Raw genomic sequence first — 19,543 nt, 5'->3', positions numbered from 1 at the left:
CCATAGCTTGTTTTCATGGTAATCTTTTTAGAGTGTAGTATTATGTTTTCTGTCTGGCTATCATCCTAGAGAAGAGAGAATCTGACAAAACCAAAGTTGAATATTGCTATGGATGATCACATCAAAAACATGGAATCATTACGAATTGAAAACCTTCCAGACATTATATCTGATTTGCGACGTAAAAAAGAAGAGCTTTGTGTTGAAATCAGTGATTTAAAGAAAATCAGAATTGGATTAGATAACAAATCTGAACAAGGTATAACTTAGCCAATGACAGTTTTTTATTTAAACTATTTGGAGCTGGTGTACAAGTGTCTGTCCTGGTAAAAATAAACATGAATCGACCAAGACACATGGGTTGACTTGTTTCAAGCAAGCTGAAACCAAAAAGCTATCAAACCACCGAACAATACAGCAGCTCACAATGCCACATTTGAATGCCAGGTGGTTTCTGAAGTCCAAAATTTTGCACACATTAACCTACTATTTTTACTTTTCAAGCTCACAATGCAATAAATTTTCTTGAATTTTGAAACACCGTTAACAGGAAGAAATTTGCCACCAAAGCAAAACATTTTAATTTTGTGCTGCCTAGCTCATTTAATCAACATCATTCAATATACATTAACTCGTGAAGATTGTATAGGTCTATATTATCTTGAAATTTCAACATTAGGCATCTCGAGTAAAAACTTGCTTTCACATTATAGCCTACTTCGTTCAATTGAACATGCCATTATTTTGTGATAGAATACTTGATATTTTCCATTTCAGTTTTAACTGGATTTTATCAACTTAGTGATGTGACAGCGAAACTTCAAGGTACGAGTTGTTGCTTTCATCTATCAGAAGCAATTGTTATTACTAAGTTTATGCTTCTAGAATTTAATCAAACGCAATGGTAAACACAATTTACGTACGGTACAGACAAACTTGTGTGATTTGTGAAAATGAGTTAGTTTGTCTGTTTAGGGAAAAAACTACATGTTAAGCAAACACAGCACTAGAGTATATGACTTTTGTGCATTCCATAAATATTCTGTACATATACATCACTATTGGATCCTGACGTGTAATTATGTGATGCTTTGTAATCTCATCGTTCTCAACAAATTGTGATACATACGCAGAACATTTGTTTTTGAAGGGAATATGAGATTCCATGTCGGCTAATGCCACTATTGTCACTATGTTACATACATAATTACATATGCATAATTGCATTGGCTATAGAGACACAATGATCTCGCATTGATTTCGTTGAACGATTTCATAAAATCCAGTTTCATTATTTCAGAAAATTCAGTTATCATAAAGAAAAAGCTTGACGATTCGATTGTCAAGGTGACTGAATTGCAAGACCAGAATAATATATTCAGTGTAAAGGTGCAAGAATATAACTCAAAATGGGATCAGGTATTTTTCATAGTATAAAGCCTTTAGAATTCAAGTCCATTAGTATATAATATGCATAATGCATAAGCGACTGTCTGAATCTAATAGATTAAGTTTTTCTTTTGAACCAAAGCGATGAAACGTATTTTCAGATATTTAGTGTGACCTTATGTGGAGTCTGTTCTTTAATAAATCATTTGCTTCATGCACAAAATCCCAAAGGTTAAGTTTCTTGTTATACTTTTAATTTAAAGCTTTTCATGGTAGGTTATAGCTTAAATATATCAGCGAAATACGTCGTACTAGAATCTAGATTGTGCATAGTCCAATGAATACATAGCTCAAACTTGTTACAACGTTTGATATGTAACATTAGAATATTAATTAGAATTAATTTTACACAGGAAAAACATGATCTGGTAAAATGGGTGTCGGAATGGGGAGCTCGGATTTCTCAACTGTCAAGGCAGTTTTTGCATTATGCAGATTTATATGTGAGCATATATTTCAGTATTTAAACAATAAATACAATTGATACTTACCCTCTAAAACCTCTACAGCTTGTTTCTCTCTAAAAGGGGGTCATCAGAAGGTCCTTATTCAAATAGAAGAATTTGAAGAAGGACCTTCTGATGATCCCCTTTTAGAGAGAAACAAGGATGAAACTGGCTGTAGAGGTTTTAGGATTTTTTTTTAGGATGAAACAAGCTGTAGAGGTTTTAGAGAGTAATAGCTATATTTTTCAACATTTGTGTGTATACCGAACACGGCTACCAATTTCAGATCTGGCCCATACAAAAAAAGTAGTTTAGCCTTTTCTGTGTAGTGTGTGGTTTTTAATCAGGGTAACTCTGTTTGTGTGTTGTTTTTATTTTGCATATATTTCGTAAAACTTCTGTCGTTGCAGAAAGTCGGAAATGTTGCAAAAAACTTGGAGTCTAAGTTTGAAGAAGAGAACAGTTTAGTTGAAGAAAGTGAGAGTTTAGAAGTGGTGAAAGTGGCTCAGTATATTTAGGCTATTGCGTGGTCTAAGTTTATTTGAGTATAAATTTTGTGCTGTCTTGTGCAATGGCTTAATAATGTTGATCATCTGTGACCTCCCTTATTAACTCTCACCGTTTTGGTATATTTTTTGTACTTGTCACCAGTTAAGGCTTTTCAGTCTCTTGTGCTTGCAGAGCATAGACATTTATTTTATTCAAGTTTATGAGCTAATACTTATTTTTGCAGGCCATTATAGAGCCACACTACTCAAGCAAGGATAAATAGTTTATTTAATATTTTGCCATCATCATCATCATAATCCATCGTCGGTTTGTTCCCCACTAGTGGGGGTGGCCGATTGTTTCCGCGCAGCAATTGTTTTAATCCCTTTTCTCCATTTCACCCTGTCCCTTGCATCTTCCTCCTTCAGTCCGACTTTTTTAAATTCATCCTTCACTTGTTGTTTCCACGTTCTTCTTGGACGACCGCGTTTCCTCTTCCCATCCACCTTTAGATCTAGTGCCTTTCTAAGAAAACTTCCTTCCTCCCTCCTTATCACATGTCCATACCATCTTACTCCATTTGTCCTTGCCAGTTGGTCTATGGTCTCTCTCATCTCTAGCATATCCAACAATTCTTCAGTCCTTTTTTTCCTTCTCGTTTTCACCCCACACATTGCTCTCACCATTGACCTTTCCGTTCTTCTCAGGATTGCCAGTTCACTCTCTCTCAATACCCATGTCTCGCTACCATATAGCATTGCAGGCCGCACACAGCTCCGATATACTTTTCCTTTCATCCTTAGTGAAAATTTTCTGCCATGCAACATTTCCACACATTTCCTGAACTTTGCCCAGCCCAATCTTGCCCTTGTTGTCACCGCTGCTTCACATCCACCACTTCCATTTATCTGATCACCCAGATAACAGAAGTCTGTCACTGTTTCGATGCCATGGCAGAACTCATCATCATGGCCTTCCACTTCATTCTTTTCTTTACTGCATTTCCCACAAACAAAACACTTCGCCAATCTTGTTGCGGCTATAAGTTATAAAAAGCTCACGGGAAACAAGTTTGGTGACAGAGTAGCAAAAACGAACGAAAATTGAAACGGCTTTACCAGAACTGAAACTTGCTACATGCTCAACTTCGTGATGAGCTAAACCTGTGAAATGTCGTGAGAGGCCTTTCGATGCTCGAAATGAAACAGCAGTACTCTTAGTAAGGGGTGGAGGGGGTTAATTTTAATTTCAACTTCAGTCTTGATTTTAAGATACAACAGGACACTCCCAGACCTTTGGAATTTTTTTTTGAAATTTCCGTCTAAAACCCCCCCCATTTTAACTTCAGTCTTGATTTTAAGATGCAACAGGACACTCCCAGACCTTTGGAATTTTTTTTTGAAATTTCCGTCTAAAACCCTACCCCTACCCTGAAAATTACTTTTCGCGTCAAATTGCGATGACGTCAATTTATTTGCTACAGTACTAAAACACGTTAATAATGTTGCAAGACAGCCGAAAACAGTTTTTCTGGTTTTGGTTTCATGGTAAAACACGGAAAAGTGGTCATTTCCATTTGTGCGCATGACTACGCGCATGCCCAAAAGCATACCGAAAATACAAATATTCTGTATTGAAGATATAGAGAATAGACTACCACATTAAGTTGATCCAAGTGTATTATATAGCTTTTGCCACACAAGTATGGCTTCTTAAATACACCTATCATTTTTACAAAAATAAAACTTTAAACCTTCTTTGATAAGATAGTGCTGTAACAAGACTTTGATAAGACAAGATCCGTTGTAAGCTATGTCTAGGACTAGGCCTAATGTATGTAAATTAGTGGTGGCTGCTACTATTGCTAGAACAGATAGTGATAGCAATCGCCTACTTGTTTCGTTTAATGTGCATCTATAGATTTTGATATAGGGGTCAAGGTAGTCAATATCCCCATGTCTGGCTGACCTATAGTAGGCTATAGGGTCAAGCTGGCTGGGCTTCCACCGGTGTACAGGGAAACCAAAAACCGTGGTGCTAAAGCTCTCCATATTTGGCTTGTGGATCAAAAAACAATTGGGGAAACACGGTAGGTTTCAAGAAAAAACAGTCCGGTCATTAATGTTTCCTTTTCTTGCAAACTGCAATACCGTACATTGTAGGAAATTTAAGGAAAAACCTTCTGACAGTTCACTTCTGAATTAGCGCATTGGCTGCCGTCCTTTTGATAGAGCTTTCTCGACAACCATCTCGCGTCGACAACCATGCATTACAATTACAACAACTTGCTGTTGAGAAGCATCTTGAGCAGCAGTTGTCAGTCTGGGGTTTTCAATTGGTTGTTGCAACAGAAGCATATCAACGGCAAGTGAATCTACGTGATTAAACTGAAACCAGCAGATAAAATAAAGTTGAAACCAGTAAGTAAGTAATAAAAATTAAGTAAGTAAGTAATAAAGTTGAAACCAGCAGATAAAATATACAAGTAGATGGAAGTAAATTTTTGTAGACAGAAGCCGAAGACATTTATCAGTTAAAACAGTTATTACAACAAAACAAGCTTATATAAAACATAAAACCAAAACCAGAAAAATGTTTGTGGCAGTCTTACAACATATTTAATGTGTTTTGCTACAGCAGCAAACAGTATTAGAACTTTAAAAGCCATAAACAAAAAGTGACGTCCATACAATATCAGGAAATAAACGCAAAAAGTAATTTTCAGGGTAGGAGGTGGAAGGTTTTAAACGGAAATTTGAAAAAAAATTCCATAGGTTAGAATATCCTGTTGTATTCTAAATCCAGGGCTAAAGTTGGATTTGAAAAAAAGCCGATTTACCCCCCCTTACCTGTTGGTGTTTGGCAGGACGTTCTCATGTGAAAACAAATCTCTCCTTTAATTTAATCAAAATATTAACCCACCGAGCGTAGCTGAATACGACAAACATCCACCGAGTTACGTTTTGGTCGTTTGGTTATTACTGTACGAAGTTACTCACTTCATTATCTGGGATCTACCTTTTCCACTTCTATCTTGGTGGACCCAAGCATATAGATTTCACACTGTGGGAAACAATACTATCTTCCGCTACTGCTTTTGCGACAATTGAGTTGCGTGATCTATAAAATTGCAGTTGGAAAATCATTGAGATGCTGCAACGGATTAATTGTTGACCTTTTTGTGCTGCAGTTGAGAGGTTGCGTGTTTCCTACGATCAACTGGAAGAAAAAAGTCAATCTATTGAACGCGAACGTACAGGTATGTTAACATGTGGTCGATTCTGTTTTGAATAGTTTGATTTTGTGGACATTGTGGTAGGCTAATGATCAGGTGATGCTGTATTTTTAATCTAAATTCTATGCAACGCTGGAAGGGCATCCTGGACTGAAGTGAAGATTTTCATTTCAGCCATCCATTCGATTTCTAGTTAGTAAAGCTGATAAAAACGACCTAACCTATTTGTGACTGATTGGGCGTGCCATAAATGGAAAGCATAATATAAGACATTGGAAACTGCGTACATCGAGCCTCCATTCCTTTGTCCGTGACGCCGCACTCTCCCAATCGGTGTCTATTTGCTGAAACAGCTTCAATTTTGCTGCTTCAATTTGCTTAGAACTGTGCGTCCACTATATGGAGTAGTGCATTCGATGATAGCCAAAGAGTGGCTTATCAACTTCTAACAAAGTCTCTCTCTATCTAACCTAGTGTCGGGTTGTTCATGGCAACATCACACCTTGCGCAGATGTTTTGTATCGTATAAAGAGGTTTATTGATACAATGGATTATTTTCTAAACCAGGTTTACGTTTAAGAAGCCCATTTAATAGTGGATGTCAATAAGAGCTTTACATTATGCCTACCTGGAGTGTTGCGCAAGCCATGCTGATATAGCAACGTAAACGTGGTCAGATCTACTTTTGGACCAAGGCAACTGTTTGCTGGATGCGAATTGTTGCATTTCTTGATTTTTTGACAATATTTTCACGTTATATTTAAACGTTTTGTCATCGTTCACAATGCGCTTGTTCATGTTCAGTTTTATTTAATTTTCAGATCCAAATACATGTCGAAACTTCTTGCGTAGGCCGGAAACCGCATTCACTATGTAAGTATCTAAGCAACAATTTCGCAGTTAATTTCAATATATTTTATGTTGTATTGCTGTTAGCATTTTTACATGATACATTATACTGTACACTTTCATGCAAGGGTTAGTTTAAAATTTTAATCAAAGCTCAGATATTTCATTTTCTTGTATTATATTATTGTAGTAGTATTATTGTATTATGTACAATCACATACAGTATTTGGTTGTGTCTCGACAAACAGAGACATTGTATTCCAGATAGGGTTGCAAAAAAAAACAACAGTTTTTTATATAAAAAAAATCAGCCCACCCGGGTAACTACCCACTACAACCCTGACTCCAAGTGTTTCCGAATGAAGAGCTGTCCTTAAAATGTGCTAATTTATAATAAGAATTAATTGAGAGCTAGACTATCGCTTGATAATGTTTTTCTTTACAATGCTGGATAATCATCGTAGCCTACCAGTTATTTCTATTGCAACGTACTTACCATCTAAAGAACATCTTCACTCAACTATAATTTACACATCGTATATGCGACGTTCAAGTAGTAAGTTATCTAAAAAAATATATATTCTTGGCTAGCGTTGAAGCTAGACCAATGTGGTTAGCGAAACGCAACATGGTCGCTGTGCTAGTGAGTGACCAGAAGAAAGGTCCAGCCTAAAAAAAAATGTTTTTCTACAATCGTTCATAGCTTTTCACGCTAGCGCCGTAGCTAGATACGAGCAATGTTGGTAACGTTTTCTAAGTCGTTGTCGTCACAGTAACATCCAAGGGGCCTGTTTGTGAGGTACAACGACGTAGCGAGTATAATATAATAAAAGATGTCCCGCACAGAATGCTTCATGGACTAATATAAATCTAGTAGAAGCGCTGTCATATTAAAATTCGCCATACAAGATTTCATTGTAACGGTATGATGAGAACTGCTCCAAAATCCAAACTTATAATTAACTCCACGTTTTTGCTGTTGATCAGTCGTCCTGTTATAAAACGACCTTGTGCAAAAGGTCTATTTTGTCTCACACTTTGAATTAAGTTTTGGTTTTGGAAAGTCCCAAATCCTGTGGATTCGAGTGCAAATCTTTAACATCTTCTTTATTAAAACTAAATGAGGTTGTTCACTAGGCATTTAAGTCAATATCATGATACGCTGTTCTGGTGTTAACTTGTACCAAAAGAGCATATTATGTTATTAAACTTATTTATTAATTGAGTTGTTCCTAAACAGGAGCTTGCTGGAGAGATTGGTTGAGCAAGATGTTGATTGTGCGAAAGAAACAAATCGCTTGAAGGAAAAAAAAGATGCGTAAGTTAAAAAGGAGAGAATGTAGGCCTGCGTAGCCTACATACTTGAATCGTGGAAGGATAGTGGTCATGAACACCCGGACTGTACCATACATTGTCGCCATGATGCAGCTCTACTACTGTAATTGTGTTGGCAGTTTCACACAACTTTCTGCTCAACCAAGACATTTTGTTGCCAAGTTGATAACTTAATTCGTAGATTGGCTTACATCTACTTTCGTGCTAACGTACATTACCATGAACATCATCTATTGGCTCGAGACGATCTACACCAAATATATTGATTGAAACTAGGACACATCTCTTTTCCAAACTAGACTGTTTTTTTTTCTGCTAAGCTGGCTAACCGTTTTTGTAACTTTTTGTCTTACTTGATGACGTCATTGTTTCCACAGGTTGAAGCAGTGGATAGAAGAACATGTAGTAGACTGTCAGAACAAAAACTAATTGAAAGACCATCAAAATTTTATTCCATGAAAGGTTGAAATTCTGCCGACCATATAAGTCAAATTACTTGTTCACCAGCAGCGGATCTAGGAAGGAACTCGGTCACATCTCTCAAAAAACTGAGAAAAAGTTGTTTATATTTTTTGATTTTTGTTTTGCTATCTTTGCTATCTTTGATTTTTGTTTTGCTTGTTTTGCTATCTCTTTACTAGAGATGTGACAATATTTGCCGGGCGACCATGTTGGTAACACTTTGTAAAGACTGTATCGTATCGGTGATTGACGCGGGGACTTCTTGGACTCGATACGATGTTTTTCATTGGCACTTTTCATGACTAACAATATTTTCTACATTAGTTCTGCTGTTGACCTGTGCAGAATTAAAGTTAAACTTCCCTCAAGTTTAGTGGAAAATGTGCAGTAAATAAATGTAGTTTGATGACCTTGATGAATTTATCAATTTGTTGCGGCTTGAAGACCTTGATGACTCTGACCTCTTTCGGTGTCTCGATTATTACGGAGAATTTACACAAGGACACGAGTTAACTAGAATGCAATCGAACATATCCTGTCAATAAAATCAGCAAAGTTTGGAAACACTTTCGCCACCGCAAAATTTTAGCAGGTTAAGTTACTGAAAAAATTGTTTTATGGTAGCGAAAGCTTTGTGAATAAATGATGCAAGTTTCTGAACCTTGCTGATTTTATATAACTTGTGAAACATTGTTTTCATGTTAAAACTTGAAAATACAAATGAAGCGATGTCAGCAACTTGACTTCTGAATAAATAAGTTAATTTAAGACATAAGCTTTACTTAGACGTGGACTACTATTGGCTCTTTATTAGGCTTTGTTTGCTTGTGTTTCAAGCGGGTAGCGAAATGTGGAGTAACACAGCTGTTATAGCTGTTCTTGTAGTCTTAACTGTTTACAGCTTTAAGTTTTTGTTAATCCGTTTACATCTTTTTGAATTGAATTTTTGTGTTGTTGCTGAATCATAGGCCTACGTTAATTTTGTAAATAAAAAGCAAAAACAATGTATTTCCATATGTAGTGGGGTCGCTGGTGCGGATTTCAGTACTCCACATCAACTGGGATTCAGTCGAATGTCTGAATAAACAGTAGGGTGGGTCGAAATTTGGACTTTTTCTCCGATTTCATTGCTGCAAACTTTCTTTCTTGCGAATAGTCATATAACGACATTTCTGAAAGTTTGAGCTTGATCGGACATCATCTTCATTTCCAAAAATCGCGATTTATAAAGGTACGGTAGCCTACTTGAAGCGATTTTTTCGAGGCTTGAAAATGCGTTGTTTTTAATAGGGAGTTGTTTTTGCAAGGTTTGAAAACGTCATAACTTACTTAATTTTTATTCTAAAAAGATAATTTATGCGTCAACAGATTCAATATAATTAGGAGAATCCAATTCATTGTGGACTGACTCAGAAAAATTATGACGTCATCAATGACGTCATTAAACAGTAATTTGCAAATAGCGATAAAACTGATAATCCTACAAGCTTCATCTCTAAGTTATTTGATAATGAATTGATGTACTTTTCAAACATAAACATCATGCTGGTAGGCTTACTTGATGGCGTAGATTAACACACCAGGACTAATTATCTCATAGGGATAACTCCGGCACCAAGTAGGCCTACGTGAAGACTTTTTTTCGCATTTCAAACTATTAAAAGAAGATGTAGGTGTTCTAAACTATTCATCCGGCTTGAAAAAATATCTATCCGTTGTAAAAACAGCACCATAAAATTTGTTGACAAAGATTTGAAATAGTTTACTGTTTTCTTCGTCGTCGTAGCATGAGGTTCGGGGGCCGAGGGTCAATCCTTTTACCACCCCAGATTCACAATGTTGCTGGACTACACTGATAGGTCGTCAGATCAATCGGTATGCGACAACTTAGCGAATACATTTCAGATACTGTCTAAGTCAGCAAATGAGATTTACTTGCTTGGTCATCAGGGCCGTTGACAGGATTTCTCGGGCCCGGTACCAATTTATTTGCGGGCCCCCTTCATCGACAATGTTATGAATATTAAGGTTGTGTACAAACTTTTATTGATGTCGTTTAAGCATGGTCATTTAACAAATCTTGCACGATCTTAAAATTTCTTGAACCGCAAAACTTACTATCTCTATCTACCGGTTGCTTTTTTGAACTTTTATTTGTCACATGGCACTTAAATATTACTTCCCGATTCCATTGATGTGTCACTGGTCATTTTAGAGTAGACTAACCAGAAGAGAATTTTCAATTTGATTTTGGCCTCGGTCAAACATCTGCTTATTGCAGCAATCTGAAAACCGGTTTCGGTCTAATTTTTAAGTGCAGAAATAAGGGTAGCATCTTCTCACCTGTGCAATTTCAGTTTTTAAGTTTGAACAAATATTAGCCTGTTTATTTTGAAATTCGTGTTTCGGGTAATATTCGTGGTTAGGGAAATCACTATAGGCCTACCAGACTAAATTGTTATTTTGTTGTTTTGTGGCTGAAGTGGCTATTTTACCACCAGAAAGCTGAAGTGGGCCCGGTACCCAGAAGGGGTCCCGGTACTTACCATCTGAAGGCTGAAGTGGCTGTTTTAACCTCTGATGGCAATCCCTTTAGATCTGGGTGCAAGTATAGAATCCGCCACCCTGGTCAATATGACGTCACAAAATGGACGCAACTATTATTGGAAGGGTAAAAAAAAGGAAGGTGAAAAGCGGCGGAATGGAGGTGATAAAGCGGAATGGATATGGATTTTTTGACAATTTTACTGTGTTTTTACAATAAAAACATTAAACCAACGTCGAGTGTTGAATATTACTACTTAGAATAACATAAAATTTACCAAATTGCATCAATTCAACTAAAAATTTACCCATTAAACTTTAAAAATAAAAATATGAAACGTTTGCAACTAAATGTGTTGTAGCTATCTAATTTCGCATTTTAATTTTTACAATAAAATAACCAATCTAACGCAACTGCAAAAAGTATGTCTTGCTTTATGCACGTGGAAAGTTTCAGGTTTATATCTTATCTACAAAACTGGCAATCGTTGTTCAAACGTAGCCGCTCGCACGTAGCCGCTCGCCAACACTTTTTTCCAATGCATTGTAAAGGCGAATCGATCCTTATTCAGTATAAGCCACCCCCTGTTTGCTGTGATCGGTAAATAGTGCTTCCACTAAACTTGCGATAGTTTTCTCGTTTCTGCTCGGATTTTAACAATTTTGCCATCGTTGGAAAGCACGATTACATATCTACCCGAATCTATTAAACAGTAGCACAAAGTAAGTACTAGATATATCTTGTGATAACTTAAACTTCAGCAATTTGTAACAATTCTCAGCTACTTAATTTTCACAAAAAAATTATTAAATCTTTGCAAACTAAAAGAATATGTCTTGCTTTATGCACGTGGAAAGTTTCAGGTTTATATCTTATCTACAAAACTGGCAATCGTTGTTCAAACGTAGCCGCTCGCCGACACTTTTTTCCAATGCGTTGCAAAGGCGAATCGATCCTTATTCAATATAAGCCACCCCCTGTTTGCTGTGATCGGTAAATAGTGCTTCCACTAAACTTGCGATAGTTTTCTCGTTTCTGCTCGCATTTTAACACTTTTGCCATGGTTGTAAAGGACGATCATACATCTACACGAATCAATTGGCTACAAATCCAAAACAAGTACCATCTTTTTCTTGTGATAACTTAAACTTTACCAACATTTACAGATTCTCAGCAATTTACTTTATATAATAAAATTATTAAACTTTCGCAAATTGAAAGAGTATGTCTGGCTTTATGCACATGAAAAGTTTCAAGTTTATATCTTATCTACAAAACTGGCAATCGTCGTTCAAATGTAGCCGCTCGTCGACACTTTTTTTCAATGCATTGTAAAGGCGAATCGATCCTTATTCAGTATACGCCACCCCCTGTTTGCTGTGATCGGTAAATAGTGCTTCAAGTAAACTTGCTGCAGTTTTCTTGTTTCTGCTCGGATTTTAACAATTTTGCCATCGTTGGAAAGCACGATCATACATCTACACGAATCAATTAAACAGTAGCACAAAATATGTGTTAGCTTTATCTTGTGATAACTTAAACTTCACCAATTTGTAACGATTCCCTGCAACTTAATTTTTGCAATAAAATCATTAAATTTTTGCAAACTAAAAGAATATGTCTTGCTTTATGCACCTAGAAATTTTCAAGTTTATATCTTATCTATAAAATTGACAATCGTTGTTTGAACGTAGCCGCTCGGCGACACTTTTTCCAATGCATTGTAAAGGCGAATCGATCCTTATTCAGTATAAGCCACCCCCTGTTTGCAGTGATCGGTAAATAGTGCTTCTTCTAAACTTGCTGTAGTTTTCTCGTTTCTGCTCGGATTTTAACAGTTTTGCCATCGTTGGAAAGTACGATTACATATCTACCCGAATCAATTAAACAGTAGCACAAAATAAGTACTAACTTTATCTTGTGACAACTTAAACTTCACCAATTTGTACCAATTCTCAGCAATTTAATTTTCACAATAAAATCATTAATTTTTTACAAATTGAAAGAATATGTCTTGCTTTATTCACCTAGAAAGTTTCAGGTTTATATCTTATCTACCGAACGAGCAATCGTTGTTCAAACTTAACCGCCCAGCGAAGCTTTTTTTCAATGCATTGCAAAGGCGAATCGATCCTTATTCAGTAGGCTATACGCCACCCCCTGTTTGCTGTGATCGGTAAATAGTGTTTCAACTAAACTTGCTGTAGTTTTCTTGTTTCTGCTCGGATTTTAACAATTTTGCCATCGTTGGAAAGCACGATCATACATCTACACGAATCAATTAAACAGTTGCACAAAATAAGTACTAACTTTATCTTGTGACAATTTAAACTTTACCAACTTGTACCGATTCTCAGCAATTTAATTTTTACAATAAAATCATTAATGTTTTGCAAATTGAAAGAGTATGTCTTGCTTTATTCACCTGAAAAGTTTCAGGTTTATGTCTCATTCACCAAACGAGCAATCGTCGTTCAAACTTAACCGCCTAGCGAAGTTTTTTTCAATGCATTGCAAAGGCGAATCGATCTTTATTCAGTATACGCCACCCCCTGTTTGCAGTGATCGGCAAATAGTGCTTCCATTAAACTTGCTGTAGTTTTCTCGTTTCTGCTTGGATTTTAACAATTTTGCCATCGTTGGAAAGCACGATTAAATATCTACCCGAATCAATTAAGTACAAGCACAAAGTAAGTACTAACTTTATCTTGTGATAACTTAAACTTCACCAAATTGCACCGATTCTCAGCAATTTAATTTTTACAATAAAATCATTAATCTGTTGCAAATTGAAAGAGTATGTCTTGCTTTATGCACCTGAAAAGTTTCAAGTTTATATCTCATCTACCAAACGAGCAATCGTCGTTCAAACTTAACCGCCGAGCGAAGTTTTTGTTTTTTTCAATGCATTGTAAAGGCGAATCGATCCTTATTCAATATACGCCACCACCTGTTTGCTGTGATCGGTAAATAGTGCTTCCACTAAACTTGCTGTCGTTTTCTCGTTTCTGCTCGGATTTTAACAATTTTGTCATCGTTGGAAAGCACGATTAAATATCTACACGAATCAATTAAATGCAAGCACAAAGTAAGTAATAGATTAATCTTGTAATAACTTAAACTTCACCAATTTGTACCGACTCTCAGCAATTTACTTTATACAATAAATCATTAATCGTTTGCAAATTGAAAGAGTATGTCTTGCTTTATGCACATGAAAAGTTTCAGGTTTATATCTTATCTACCAAACAAGCAATCGTCGTTCAAACTTAACCACCCAGCAAAGCTTTTTTCCAATGCATTGTAAAGGCGAATCGATCCTTATTGAGTATACGCCACCCCCTGTTTTGCAGTGATCGGTAAATAGTCCTTCCACTGAAAGTGCTGTAGCTTTCTCATTCCTGCTCGGATTTTAACAATTTTGCCATCGTTGGAAAGTACAATTATATATCTGCCTGAATCAATTAAACAGTAGCACAAAGTAAGTACTAACTTTATCTTGTGATAACTTAAACTTCACCAATTTCTAGCAATTCTCAGCAATTTAATTTTTACAATAAATCATTAATTTTTTGCAAATAGAAAGAATATGTCTTGCTTTATGCACCTAAAGAGTTTGAGATTTATATCTCATCCATCAAACGATCAATCGTCGTTCAAACTTAACCGCCCAGCGAAGCTTTTTTTTCAATGCATTGGAAAGGCGAATCGATCCTTATTCAGTATACGCCACCCCCTGTTTGCAGTGATCGGTAAATAGTGCTTCCATTGAAAGTGCTGTGGCTTTCTCATTTCTGCTCGGATTTTAACAATTTTGCCATCGTTGGAAAGCACGATCATACATCTACACGAATCAATTAAATACAAGCACAAAGTAAGTACTAACTTTGTCTTGTGATAACTTAAACTTCACCAATTTTCACCGATTCTCAGCAATTTAATTTTTACAATAAAATCATTAATCCGTTGCAAATAGAAAGAGTATGTCTTGCTTTATGCACCTGAAAAGTTTCAAGTTTATATCTCATTCACCAAACGAGCAATCGTCGTTCAAACTTAACCGCCTAGCGAAGTTTTTTTCAATGCATTGTAAAGCCGAATCGATCCTTATTCAGTATGCCACCCCCTGTTTGCAGTGATCGGTAAATAGTGTATACATTAAACTTGCGGTAGTTTTCTCGTTTCTGCTCGGATTTTAACAATTTTGCCATCGTTGGAAAGGAAGATCATACATCTACACGAATCAATTGGCTACAAATCCAAAACAAGTACCATCTTTTCCTTGTGATAACTTAAACTTCACCAATTTGTATCGATTCTCAGCAATTTATTTTTGCAATAAAATTATTACACCTTAGCAAATTGAAAGTGTAGGTCTTGCTTTATGCAACTGAAAAGTTCAGGTTCATGTCTTATCTATAAAGCGAGCAATCGTTGTTGGTATTTGGACAACACTGATACGTCTCACATCTAGGAAAAGAGCAAGATGCTAGCCGTTTTTGTCATTCGTCCAGTTCAAAGAACACGCAACACAATTTAAACCCTTTGAATTGGGAAGGTTTGGAGGGTAGCTCATAGCCTTCCTACCAGTTCTGCAGCCAAGGGAGGGTTGGGGGTTGCAACCCCCCTTTAGCACGCGTGTGACATCACTGCAAACAGGGAGTGGCGTATACTGAATAAGGATCGATTCGCCTTTTTGCAATGCGTTGAAAAAAACTTCGCTAGGCGGTTAAGTTTGAACAACGATTGCTCGTTTGGTAGATGAGATATAAACTTGAAACTTTTCAGGTGCATAAAGCAAGACATACTCTTTCCATTTACAAACATTAATGATTTTATTGTAAAAATTAAATTGCTGAGAATCTGTACAATTTGGTGAAGTTTAATTTGTCACAAGATAAAGTTAGTACTTACTTTGTGCTTGAATTTAATTGATTCGGGTAGATATTTAATCGTGCTTTCCAACCATGGCAAAATTGTTAAAATCCGAGCAGAAACGAGAAAACTACAGCAAGTTTAGTGGAAGCACTATTTATCGATCACTGCAAACAGGGGGTGGCGTATACTGAATAAGGATTGATTCGCCTTTGCAATGCATTGAAAAAAGCTTCGCTGGGCGGTTAAGTTTGAACGACGATTGCTCGTTTGGTAGATGAGATATAAACCTGAAACTTTTCAGGTGCATAAAGCAATACATACTCTTTCAATTTGCAAAAGTTTAATAGGTTTATTGTATAAAGTAAATTGCTGCGAATCGGTACAAGTTGGTGAAGTTTAAGTTATCACAAGATAGATCTAGTGCTTACTTTTTGCTACTGTTTAAATGATTCCGGTAGATATATGATTGTGATTTCCAACGATGGCAAAATTGTTAAAATCCGAGCAGAAACAAGAAAACTACAGCAAGTTTAGTTGAAGCATTATTTACCGATCACAGCAAACAGGGGGTGGCGTATAGCCTACTGAATAAGAATCGATTCGCCTTTACAATGCATTGAAAAAAAGCTTTGCTGGCCGGTTAAGTTTGAACAATGATTGCTTGTTTGGTAGATAAGATATAAACCTGAAACTTTTCAGGTGCATTAAGCAAGACATACTCTTTCAATTTGCAAAACATTAATGATTTTATTGTATAAAGTGAATTGCTGAGACTCGGTATAAGTTGGTGAAGTTTAAGTTATTACAAGATAAATCTAGTACTTGTTCTGAATTTTTAGCTAATGGATTCGTGTAGATGTATGATCGTGCTTTCCAAAGATGGCAAAATTGTTAAAGTCCGAGAAGAAACAAGAAAACTGCAGCAAGTTTAGTTGAAGCACTATTTACCGATCACAGCAAACAGGGGGTGGCGTATACTGAACAAGGATCGATTCGTCTTTGCAATGCATTGAAAAAAAGCTTCGCTAGGCGGTTAAGTTTGAACGACGATTGCTCGTTCGGTAGATAAGATGTAAACCTGAAACTCTTTAGGTGAATAAAGCAAGACATATTCTTTCAATTTGTAGAAAATTAATGATTTTATTGTAAAAATTAAATTGCTGAGAATCGGTGCAAGTTGGTGAAGTTTAAGTTATCACAAGATAAAGTTAGTACTTACTTTGTGCTTGCATTTAATTGATTCGGGTAGATATTTAATCGTGCTTTCTAACGATGACAAAATTGTTAAAATCCGAGCAGAAACGAGAAAACGACAGCAAGTTTAGTGGAAGCACTATTTACCGATCACAGCAAACAGGTGGTGGCGTATATTGAATAAGGATCGATTCGCCTTTGCAATGCATTGAAAAAAACAAAAACTTCGCTGGGCGGTTAAGTTTGAACGACGATTGCTCGTTTGGTAGATGAGATATAAACCTGAAACTTTTCAGGTGCATAAAGCAAGACATACTCTTTCAATTTGCAAAAGTTTAATAGGTTTATTGTATAAAGTAAATTGCTGCGAATCGGTACAAGTTGGTGAAGTTTAAGTTATCACAAGATAGATCTAGTGCTTACTTTTTGCTACTGTTTAAATGATTCCGGTAGATATATGATTGTGATTTCCAACGATGGCAAAATTGTTAAAATCCGAGCAGAAACAAGAAAACTACAGCAAGTTTAGTTGAAGCATTATTTACCGATCACAGCAAACAGGGGGTGGCGTATAGCCTACTGAATAAGAATCGATTCGCCTTTACAATGCATTGAAAAAAAGCTTTGCTGGCCGGTTAAGTTTGAACAATGATTGCTTGTTTGGTAGATAAGATATAAACCTGAAACTTTTCAGGTGCATTAAGCAAGACATACTCTTTCAATTTGCAAAACATTAATGATTTTATTGTATAAAGTGAATTGCTGAGACTCGGTATAAGTTGGTGAAGTTTAAGTTATTACAAGATAAATCTAGTACTTGTTCTGAATTTTTAGCTAATGGATTCGTGTAGATGTATGATCGTGCTTTCCAAAGATGGCAAAATTGTTAAAGTCCGAGAAGAAACAAGAAAACTGCAGCAAGTTTAGTTGAAGCACTATTTACCGATCACAGCAAACAGGGGGTGGCGTATACTGAACAAGGATCGATTCGTCTTTGCAATGCATTGAAAAAAAGCTTCGCTAGGCGGTTAAGTTTGAACGACGATTGCTCGTTCGGTAGATAAGATGTAAACCTGAAACTCTTTAGGTGAATAAAGCAAGACATATTCTTTCAATTTGTAGAAAATTAATGATTTTATTGTAAAAATTAAATTGCTGAGAATCGGTGCAAGTTGGTGAAGTTTAAGTTATCACAAGATAAAGTTAGTACTTACTTTGTGCTTGCATTTAATTGATTCGGGTAGATATTTAATCGTGCTTTCTAACGATGACAAAATTGTTAAAATCCGAGCAGAAACGAGAAAACGACAGCAAGTTTAGTGGAAGCACTATTTACCGATCACAGCAAACAGGTGGTGGCGTATATTGAATAAGGATCGATTCGCCTTTGCAATGCATTGAAAAAAACAAAAACTTCGCTGGGCGGTTAAGTTTGAACGACGATTGCTCGTTTGGTAGATGAGATATAAACCTGAAACTTTTCAGGTGCATAAAGCAAGACATACTCTTTCAATTTGCAAAAGTTTAATAGGTTTATTGTATAAAGTAAATTGCTGCGAATCGGTACAAGTTGGTGAAGTTTAAGTTATCACAAGATAGATCTAGTGCTTACTTTTTGCTACTGTTTAAATGATTCCGGTAGATATATGATTGTGATTTCCAACGATGGCAAAATTGTTAAAATCCGAGCAGAAACAAGAAAACTACAGCAAGTTTAGTTGAAGCATTATTTACCGATCACAGCAAACAGGGGGTGGCGTATAGCCTACTGAATAAGAATCGATTCGCCTTTACAATGCATTGAAAAAACGCTTTGCTGGCCGGTTAAGTTTGAACAATGATTGCTTGTTTGGTAGATAAGATATAAACCTGAAACTTTTCAGGTGATTTAAGCAAGACATACTCTTTCAATTTGCAAAACATTAATGATTTTATTGTATAAAGTGAATTGCTGAGACTCGGTATAAGTTGGTGAAGTTTAAGTTATTACAAGATAAATCTAGTACTTGTTCTGAATTTTTAGCTAATGGATTCGTGTAGATGTATGATCGTGCTTTCCAAAGATGGCAAAATTGTTAAAGTCCGAGAAGAAACAAGAAAACTGCAGCAAGTTTAGTTGAAGCACTATTTACCGATCACAGCAAACAGGGGGTGGCGTATACTGAACAAGGATCGATTCGTCTTTGCAATGCATTGAAAAAAAGCTTCGCTAGGCGGTTAAGTTTGAACGACGATTGCTCGTTCGGTAGATAAGATGTAAACCTGAAACTCTTTAGGTGAATAAAGCAAGACATATTCTTTCAATTTGTAGAAAATTAATGATTTTATTGTAAAAATTAAATTGCTGAGAATCGGTGCAAGTTGGTGAAGTTTAAGTTATCACAAGATAAAGTTAGTACTTACTTTGTGCTTGCATTTAATTGATTCGGGTAGATATTTAATCGTGCTTTCTAACGATGACAAAATTGTTAAAATCCGAGCAGAAACGAGAAAACGACAGCAAGTTTAGTGGAAGCACTATTTACCGATCACAGCAAACAGGTGGTGGCGTATATTGAATAAGGATCGATTCGCCTTTGCAATGCATTGAAAAAAACAAAAACTTCGCTGGGCGGTTAAGTTTGAACGACGATTGCTCGTTTGGTAGATGAGATATAAACC

At 36.2% G+C, this 19,543-nt stretch overlaps 1 protein-coding gene across 1 annotated transcript; it reads left to right on the top strand.

Annotated features, from left to right (window-relative positions):
- LOC145782277 (uncharacterized) lies at positions 1 to 9,273 on the top strand. Its single transcript, XM_082594066.1, has 9 exons — positions 1 to 259; positions 778 to 825; positions 1,301 to 1,419; positions 1,803 to 1,892; positions 2,306 to 2,372; positions 5,575 to 5,643; positions 6,441 to 6,492; positions 7,709 to 7,786; positions 8,181 to 9,273. Exons 1-9 carry the CDS (start codon positions 109 to 111, stop codon positions 8,230 to 8,232), a joined length of 726 nt encoding a protein of 241 aa, XP_082450192.1. The 5' UTR covers positions 1 to 108; the 3' UTR covers positions 8,233 to 9,273.
- The last annotated feature ends 10,270 nt before the right edge of the window (positions 9,274 to 19,543 follow it).

The sequence above is a fragment of the Aplidium turbinatum genome, chromosome 13 (genome assembly GCF_918807975.1).
Source record: "Aplidium turbinatum chromosome 13, kaAplTurb1.1, whole genome shotgun sequence".
Lineage (NCBI taxonomy): Eukaryota > Metazoa > Chordata > Ascidiacea > Aplousobranchia > Polyclinidae > Aplidium > Aplidium turbinatum.
Note: the sequence above shows the minus strand (reverse complement) of the source record. Positions and strands in the feature narration are given on the sequence as shown.

Excerpts from the sequence above, each read along its gene's own strand:
- LOC145782277 (XM_082594066.1), top strand. The coding sequence starts at position 109 with ATGGATGATCACATCAAAAACATGGAATCATTACGAATTGAAAACCTT. Across the intron at positions 5,644-6,440 it reads TATTGAACGCGAACGTACAG|ATCCAAATACATGTCGAAAC; the intron begins GTATGTTAACAT and ends TTTAATTTTCAG. Across the intron at positions 6,493-7,708 it reads CCGGAAACCGCATTCACTAT|GAGCTTGCTGGAGAGATTGG; the intron begins GTAAGTATCTAA and ends GTTCCTAAACAG.